Source organism: Megalobrama amblycephala, linkage group LG5, assembly GCF_018812025.1.
Source record: "Megalobrama amblycephala isolate DHTTF-2021 linkage group LG5, ASM1881202v1, whole genome shotgun sequence".
Taxonomy (NCBI): Eukaryota; Metazoa; Chordata; class Actinopteri; order Cypriniformes; family Xenocyprididae; genus Megalobrama; species Megalobrama amblycephala.
Genome location: NC_063048.1, coordinates 24,023,545 through 24,032,911, shown reverse-complemented (window position 1 = coordinate 24,032,911; position 9,367 = coordinate 24,023,545). Strand labels below are relative to the sequence as shown.

Here is a 9,367-nt window from a genome sequence, read left to right as displayed (position 1 = left end):
ATTAATGTGCATTAAATACGAAACTGCTTGAAATATTACATATAATATCACTTTTTAAAAAAGAAAAAAATAATCTAATTATAATTCAACAAAGATAACAGTATACCTTATCAGACCTTTGTCTTCACGACCTAATTTCCAAGCTTACACAATTTGTTTCCATGTCCCTTGACTCCCAGTTTCTGGATACTTGTTTTTTAAGTGTCTCAAGTAATTATTTACTGTGTATACTAAATGTATTTTTTTACAACAAAGCAGCTGCATTGCTCTCAGTGTGTTGTGTTCATAATGTCTTTTTAAGAAGGTTCCACAATCACAGAAAACCTGAAAATGCCATGGAGTTTTAAGAGGGCTTGCAGGCCTGGAAAATCTTCCAAATTCCTATAGCAAAAACACATGCTTCAGGTTATTCTTTGCTCTTCTTTTTGAGTGCAAATTATTATTATTGCTATTAATTTATTTTATTCTTTAAAAATCATTATCCAGTAATCCAAATAACTGGAAAAAGTTATGAAAATTCATCGTTGAAAAACTCTTACTCAATACTCAGTATAACAACATTACACTGCACACTTTGTCTTTGAATTGAACTTGACAAGAAATACAATATATATTATTTTGGGGTTTTATAAACAGATTTTAATATATTTTGTGTTTTTTTTACATTTTACAATTATGAGGAAAGAAAAAAAAATTAAACCGACATGCATACCAACACACAAGCGCACACAAACAAAAATATCACAATAAAATGAATCAATAAAAATGAATTGATTGATATTAGAAAATTGCTTCTAATATTTTTATGTACAGTTTTCATAAGCAAATATGATACAATCGGGACATCAATTCAGTGTCTGATTAATAATCATAAGTGAGAGAAAAAAACACTGATTTAAATGTTATCAGCAAAGTTCCAACCTGCAAAATAAAAATGAAAATAAAAGTATTCTCTGGGCCACCACGTTTGCGGTCATCTACACTCTGTCTGTAATTTCAATAAAAAAAGATTGTAATCAATTAAGTCTTCAAAAGAGAGTAAAACAATAAATTATCTCAAACTCAACTCCAATAGGATTCAAAATTTAAAAGGAAGGATAATTCCTCTCAAAAAAGATAACATTTCTTAGAAACTTAAAGTACACCGATGTTTTCCAATTTATGTCAAAATTAATAAAAAGTTCAAAGATGTTTTCTCTTCCTGTACTCTGCACCTAAACTAGAGATGTGGCGTCTTTGAGATCAGCACCTCCATGGCGTGAACGGCACAAAAAAAAAAAAAAAAAAAAGAAGAAGAAAAAAAAAAAAGCTTAAAAGCAGGATCATCGTGTATTTCCTGATGATGTTAACACTTTTTACAATCCCTCACCACTTTGGCTTGATATCTATGTACTTCTCTGATACTCAGCTCAGACACTCAGATAATCATAAAAGCATAAAGAACTTAGTATTCCATCACTGTCATATTTTCTACATAAGCTAAAAGAGCAAAAAATGTAAAAAGCTATATAGTGTGTTACCTTGTGTCAACCTCAGTTCAAGTTAGAGATTTTTTTTGTTTTTGTCTGATGAACTTTTTTTTTTTTTTGTGAGTTTTTAAAATAAATGAACTAAATATATGTGTGATGTGCAAGACATGCACACACACAAATTAAAAACACTTTTAAACACCAAGAGATTATTAATTATTTATGCTGACAATGCTTTAAAATATATATATATATTTTTGTTGCTTTTGAAATGTAAGGCATTTGCAAAGGTAAAATAAATTTTTAAAAGTGATAAAACTGCATTCGATGTAGGAATGCATCTTCTGTAAACTTTACATCAAAACAAGTTCACCATGCGTACTCGATTCTGAAACTATTAACTGCAGAAAAAAAAGGAAAAAAAGAAAAAAAAAAAATCTAATGAAAGTTAACCTGTCCAGAAAAAGTGTCTTGTACAACACAAAGACGTCTCTGGTTTACTCTTCAGTTTGTGAATGCAGCAGTCTGACAGTTGGTCTTTGCTCTAACGGTTTGACTGGCTCACTTCCGAGGTTACGGTGTAAAACGTAAGCCTGCACCAGCACTGAAAATCACAGCTCTAGAGTTAGAATCACACTCAAATACTGTATATAGTGTAGTAAGGGCCTCATTTCTTTGGCTGTTGGGCATCTTTGTTTTTGCTGGTCGCCGCCTCTCCTTTGCGAACATCTGATGAGGTATTCTTCTTCACATTCTCTTTGGGTGGGGCTTTTGTAGACGGGTCATTAGCCGAGCTGCTCTTGGCGGTTAGAGGTGCTGGTTTCTGATTGGTTGAGGCTGCCTTGGCTGATGGTTGACTGGTGGTTTTCGTTGTCGTTGGGGCAGTGGCCTGATCAGATGTGGCTGTTTTTGCCATCCCTCCAGAGGTTGGCTGATTGTCTGAAGATGTCTTGGAGACGGGGGTCTGTTTCGATGATGATGTCGAGTTGTGTCGCCTACGTTTCACTTCATCTCCTGTGGAGGACGAGTGTGCTTTCCTCCTTACTCCTTCCTCTGTCATTGGTGGCTAAGAACAGGGAAATTACATTTGATTTAGATTGCAATAGACTGATATTAATAGTTAGAAAGCAGTTCAATGCACATAGACTAATCCTATTAATATCATATTCTGGACTCAAAACCTCATTTCCCTTTGCAAGGGATGATGCCTATACTCACATCTACTCTGAAATCATCAATGCTCTTGAATTTGCTGAGGTATTCCTGGAGTTTGGGATCAATGGGCTGATTCTTCACCTTTGCGTATTTCAGGAAAGCCCAGAATTTCTCCAGTCCATACAGCTGACCTATATAAACCCCACAAAAACATCAGCATGTAGAGTGAAAAAACAACATCACATGACTAAATGATCAAGAAATATATTCAGAATTGGTTTTAGTGATTGACATTTGATGTAAACATTTAAAACAGAAATACAGACATTGCAGTCACGCAGAGATGGTGGTTCAAGAACAAGTTTCCACCAATGGGAAGTGAATTTCACCAGCAAAACACTAGAAACTGATTGTGGGTGATATGCAAAGTTGAAACGGCAAAAACATTTCTGCCTTTGCATGTTTTTTTTTAAGGTTTAGTGCACAAAAATGAAATTTCTGTCATTAATTCCCCACCCTCATGTTGTTCCAAACCCGTAAGACCTTCGTTTATCTTCTGAACACAAAGTTATTTTTGATGAAATCCAAGAGCTTTCTGACTCCCCAATAAACTGCAACATTATAACCACTTTCAAGGCCCAGAAGGTCTTACTGGTTTGGAACGACATTAAATTCATTTTGTCAAAAATTATGAGTGACTGACCTTTCTCATAGTCTTGCATTGTCTCCTCCTGGAAGTCCTTGAAGATGTCCTGTCTGAATCGCCGCTCTAGTCCATAACTATAGAACCGGAACAGACACTCCAGTCCATACCTGTGACAAATATTTGAACACACATTAGGAAACTAGTGTTGGGCATCCTTTACCAGTGTAATCATTTTCATGTCTAAGAAAAACTGAAAAATACTATAAATGCAGGAAGTCAGAGCAGGTAAAGTTTGAATTTGTCTTAAGGCCTGTTCACACAAAGTAATTTTTTTGTGCACAAAAAAAAAAAAAAAAACATGCACAAGATTCTATGAACTAATATTGTTCTGCAATGATCTGGGTTCCCAGACAATTTATCAAGATTTAATGTTATGAATGTTATAAATGTTTTGTTGCAGGGTTTCTGCAGTTTTTAAAATCAAATATAAGATAGAAGACCTAGGACCTACACAAATAAAATGAATACCACAGTATATTGTGTAACCAAATATAAATATCAACAATAACAAAAAAAAGAAAAAAAGAGGATTTTCTGGATAATGCAGGAGTTTTAATTATAAACTAGCTCATAATACAACGGGACTCTTATTTTGAAACTCTGAAACTCTAAGCCTGTAGAACTTGCATTTTTACTTTGAAATGGGGAGTTTTGAGGTTTAATAATCACATTAGGTCGTATCATGATTCATTTTCTGTCCCCAAATTTAGGACCTCTTAAAATGACAATTAAGACTTTTGATATACCATTTAAAATATTTAAGACTTAAGAAATTATTATTATTTATGGCCTTAAATTGGATCAAATTGAATTTATGACTTTTTAAGGACCCACTGAAACCCTGTGTTGGTAATGTGTTTAATGTGATATGCTCTTATTAAATAGTTTTTATTTTCATTTTGTTTTATTGCTTGAAACATGATGACCTTTATTGTTTGTGAATCTGCAAGATTTGTGAATTTGATAGCATTTGAAGTTCAAGTTCCTTTCGATATGGTGAATAATTTTAACTTTCCATTATGAGATTTGTTAATAACTTAGAAATAACTTAGTTCAATAGGAGTGCAACACCTCTGCATTCAGGACTTTCCCAACAACAACAACAAAAAAATCTAATTCCTCTAAAATTTCTTGCCTCTTTGATAAGAACCAGAACCGAAATCAAGAACAAAATGTGCATACCAATTCACATACTTATGAACTATTCTATGACATTTTGTAGTATAGTGTGAGTAGTGTGTACACACTGAGGGAAAAAAAACAAAAAACAAAAAGCATTTCAAAAGATGCACTTAACCAAAAAAATGAAGTGTGGAATGTTGGGCACTTAAAGCACTCAACTTTCACAACTTTAATCACGAACTGGAGGGGGATGGGCTAACAAACTGCAATGGTGGATGACAAAATAACAACCGTATAAAATTCATTCACTAGACAGTTGACTACACAGTGCATAGTGTAAGTGCATACTGTATAGTATGTCATTTGAGACATAACTAATGTTCAGACTTGGCAGCCATTTTGACGTGGGTTTGTATGTTGTGTAGGCTCATGAGAAACTGCTATTATATATATATATATTTCATCGTTATTTTTAATAGACATTAGCCATTTTCTCTTCTGAAGCTTATTCAGTGATACAACTCAAAATCAGGAGATTTTTTTAAGATTTAGAGAGAACTATAATACCTGTGGCTAATACCATTGGTTGTGTGTATAGTCACAAGGACTCAGCAGAAACCCTTTTTTATTTCGGGTATGTCATTTATGTACCCTCTTGCTAAACTGGGAGGCACTTGAGAAGGGGTCAAATGAACCTGGTTGACTTACTGCCTGCTTAAGCCTCTGATTTCTCAAACTTCTCCAGACAAGATCTGCAGATAAAACACAGAATTCAGGACCATGACTTACCTGTAGTTCTCCTTGGCGTCCTCCAAGGCAAACTGCTTGAACTCCTCATACATCTTTCTGTTAAAGTTGTCTCTGAGGAAGAAGGACCAGAATCTGAAGAGGGTGTTCATCTCCTGAGACTGACCCACACCTAATCGCTTCCTCTCTGAGGGGGAAAAAAAAAAAATATATACAAACATGAGAAATTCATTTAAAGCAAGTATAGTGTGGTATAAAAATAAAATAATCATTGTACCATTGAGGCAGCGTCGGCGGTATTTGTGGTAAACTTGCTGTGTAAAGCCATTTTCTTTCAAAAGCTCATGGGATGGATGCCAGAACTTGGGCAAGGACTGTGGGGTGCAGCCGTAACTGCCTGACAGTGCGGGGGCTCCTTCTGATGGAGACGCATTAGAGCTGCTGTACAGAGGACAAGGAAGAAAAAGAAGAAAGAGACACTGTTGAGCCAACTTTCACCTCAGTGCTGAGGGGTTGTGGAATAAAGAAGCCACAAACCTGATAGAGGAAGTGCGTGGTCTGTGTTCTCGTGAGTCCATTACCCAGCCTACATGGCATTCCAGAGGAGGGTTAGAACTGTGACGGGTTTTCCTCTTTCTGGGAGTCTAAAAGGGTGAGAGAGAAAAAAAATAATGCAGAAATAAGCACCTGGTTAGAATATACTGTATATATATATATATATATATATATATATATATATATATATATATATATATATATATATATATATATATATATATATATATATACACATACACACACAAGTCATCCTGAAAATCATGAAATCTGTTTGCCTGGTACAAACTTACTTTTCCATCAAGGTTGCCACTATCTTCTTTGATGACAGGGTAGAAGCGTGGGGTTTTGGTGGGGTCCTGTCTTCCAGGGGTGCGTGGTGTGCGTGGGGTACGGGGGACACTGGGGGATTCTGGGACATCCGTGGGGAGAGAATGAGCCATGCTGGAATCATCTACAGAAAGAACCAACATTAAAAAATTAAATATCTGGAAACATTTTTTATATATAAAATCTTGATTGATTTCCTGAACATGTCTGTACAAATGTGTGACATTACACAGAAAAAAATTTAAATGAGTAAAATTAAATAAATTACACTGAATAAATAATTTAAATAAAAATAAACAATTAAATAAATAAATGTATTTGTTTATTTAAATATTTGTTTAATTAATAAAACAAAGAGAAACAGACATTCCATAGTAGAACAGAGATTCCATAGTTATCTCATAGAGACATGAAGTGCACAATCACCTGTTTGACATGGTGGAGGGGGTGGGACCTCCTGGTTGGGGTCAATGGGAAGTTTAGGGGTCAGAGTTTCAAACTCATCTTGGCTGATCACGTTGAGTTTTTTAAAGTTCTCCACATCCTAAAAATGTGAACCATATTGACACATTATACACAGAGCAAGAACATTACTACAAGAACAAGATACAAGCGGAGCATCGCACTCTTCATTTAAAGACAAATGAGAGAGGAGGAAGACAAAGTGCCCTGATGGGCTTCCTGTTTCTGCCTGTATGAACAATGAAGTCATATAACTGCTCTGTATATGTGCAGGCAGTGCACTTGAACAGGTTTATCAGCGGCTATTACTTGCAGCAGTTTAGAAATGATAACTTTATTGTCCATCATAAAGACTTCAGTCCATTTGGCCGTTTGGCATAAAGTCAGACATAACGTAGTCAATCAGAAGTTTTCCAAGAACATATTTTGCAATAACTTTTCTTGATACAGATGACTGATATTATGTTCTTAAAGCTTAATGTCAAATTGATTTATACAAATCATTGGCCACCATGATACACAGAAAATAATAATGCAAAAATTCCACACTAACATCACAGCTCTCAAAAATGAGAAATTATTTTATTTGACTTCATTTCAGAGTGACATCACAAACTGATTTGAAGCAAACCACATGTGCTCATTTCTGTCATTTTGTGCAGCTGTTTATCAGGTGTCTGTACTATGAACTCCAGCCCACAGAGACCTTGGCACAGTTAACACAGGTGTTATGGCTCCCATGAGCAGGAACAGATGGGCAACCTCGATACCACTGTACAGTTTAAATGCACTCAGTGTCTGACTCATTCGATTTAAATTTAACAGCCAAATTCTTTTAGAGTTTGCTAAGGGCTCAGATACTGTTAGTATGAATGGACTCATACATCTAAATAAGTCATACTAAGTTTTTAAACCAGGAGGAGCCAATTGAGACCAGAACACTTCCTCTAAAAGACATACACATATTCTATCAGAGAGCTCTTGTCTGAATGGCTGACTGTAAAGGGTACATACAGGTATTTGTCACTGTACTGTTAAAAACAAATGATAACAATTATGGAGTCTAATTAACCAAATGCAATTTAATCCCAATACTGTGATAAAATTGTAATGTACTAAAAAGCTGAATATGATAATATTGATAATACAGATATTAGCACATATCAAACCCTAAAGAGGTCTGTGATCACATGTTGAATCCTCGAGTGCACAGGTTGTTTGGGAAATAAGTCAGCGAAGACAAAATGTGTGATCTTCAGCAAATATTTCAGCATATTTTTGGTAACCTCAAAGCAATTCAAACATTTGCAATGGGAAAATTCCCATGTTACTGCTGAGTATGGACATTTATCTGAAGCCAACAGCTGCTGAACTAACACCACACTCAGCACAATCTTCTGAGTTACTATTACTCACTCTTTAAAAGAAACTTTTTTGTTTGCACTACTGTTCAATCAGTAAGCGTTTTTAAGAAATTACTTTTATTCAGCCAGGATGCACTAAATTGGTCAAGCTACAGTAAAGACTTTTACATTGTTACAAAAAATATATATATATAATCAAGACATTTTAACATTAAGACATTACACAACATTTTAAAAAATAAATACATTTTTGAACGGAAGTGTATTTTAGGGAATGACGGGGGAAACACAATGACATAAGATGTCAATATATGGATCAACATGCACATTCCCAAATGTCTATATATCCTAATTATTGTTAATATGTAATTAATTATTTGCAGGAGCTCATTGCTTCTACCTTCAATTAAACTGCTAACAGTGATTGTAAATTAATTGCCTAAATTATTACATTATTAGCTAACTGCATTCTCTAAATTGTAATGTTGACATGCATTCTCTGTAAAGCTGCTTTGAAATGATATGTATCATGAAAAGCGCTATACAAATAAATGTGAATTGAATTGAATATGTCGAACTCACTTTGCTCATATGATGGCAACTCCACAGTACCATTGTAAAAAATAAAACTTTTCAACATAAGTTATATTCAGCATTCAAAATAAGGGGGAATGTTTATCAATTATGTAGTTAAAGGGAGACTCTCTTCCATACAACAAAAAAATGGATGCTGACCAGTGATAGCCGTGGTCACCTTTCACTTTCACTACATGGAAAAGAGTATCTTGTACATTTTATTAAACTTAATTATTAATTACATTAAAAGAATAATTCTCAAAGCACAGCCACTCTTACCTTGGCATTGGCACACTCTTGCAGTCCTTCTTCCTTTGTCCAAAGATCCTGTTCATAGTAGAACAGTCCATCGTTAATGGCTTTGGCGAGGTCAGCTGTAATTTTGGCACGTGACACACGGTTCCCCGTCCGATCGCCCCCAGGGTGTTTCCGCAGGTGAGGGGGGGTCTGTGTAACAATCAGGATCTTGTTAACGTCTCGATCATCGAGTTCATCATCAGAATCGTCATCTGACCAATCAGTAAAGGTGTTCTTGCGAGGCGCTGCGAGCCGTTCTATTTCTTCATCAAACAGAAAGTCCAGTTCTTCCTGGACTGCCTCAGGTGGCTGCTTTGGGCTGGACTGAACCAATTCTGTGCTCTCCTGAAGCAAACACAAAACAGGTCTTATTTCCTTATATAAATGCGAACAAAAAAAAAATTATGCAAACAGAAAGCAGTAAGCAGGACAAATACTCAACTGCACATGGGAACAACTCAAGAAGGGGAGGAGGAGGAGAAGGAGGAGGAGGAGGAGAAGGAGAAGAAGGAGAGCTAGGAGGAAGAGGAGTTACTGAGGTCTGCACACCCACAGGACAGGAGATGGAACAATGGATGGAGAGA

At 35.5% G+C, this 9,367-nt stretch overlaps 1 protein-coding gene across 3 annotated transcripts in view; it reads right to left on the bottom strand.

Annotated features, from left to right (window-relative positions):
- Positions 1-616: 616 nt before the first annotated feature.
- larp1b (La ribonucleoprotein 1B) overlaps positions 617-9,367 on the bottom strand; it is a 32,377-nt gene continuing 23,626 nt past the window's right edge. For 2 of the 3 annotated variants that reach the window (XM_048191361.1, XM_048191362.1), the window contains exons 10-19: positions 9,226-9,324; positions 8,766-9,128; positions 6,511-6,628; positions 6,048-6,208; positions 5,737-5,843; positions 5,477-5,640; positions 5,242-5,386; positions 3,328-3,437; positions 2,688-2,815; positions 617-2,535 (exon numbers count right to left, since the gene is read on the bottom strand). In XM_048191361.1, the coding sequence (XP_048047318.1) occupies positions 2,137-2,535; positions 2,688-2,815; positions 3,328-3,437; positions 5,242-5,386; positions 5,477-5,640; positions 5,737-5,843; positions 6,048-6,208; positions 6,511-6,628; positions 8,766-9,128; positions 9,226-9,324 (1,794 nt within the window). In that variant the 3' untranslated portion in view covers positions 617-2,136. The remainder of the gene's footprint in view (positions 2,536-2,687; positions 2,816-3,327; positions 3,438-5,241; positions 5,387-5,476; positions 5,641-5,736; positions 5,844-6,047; positions 6,209-6,510; positions 6,629-8,765; positions 9,129-9,225; positions 9,325-9,367) is intronic. The other variant, XM_048191363.1, reaches the window with a different exon arrangement.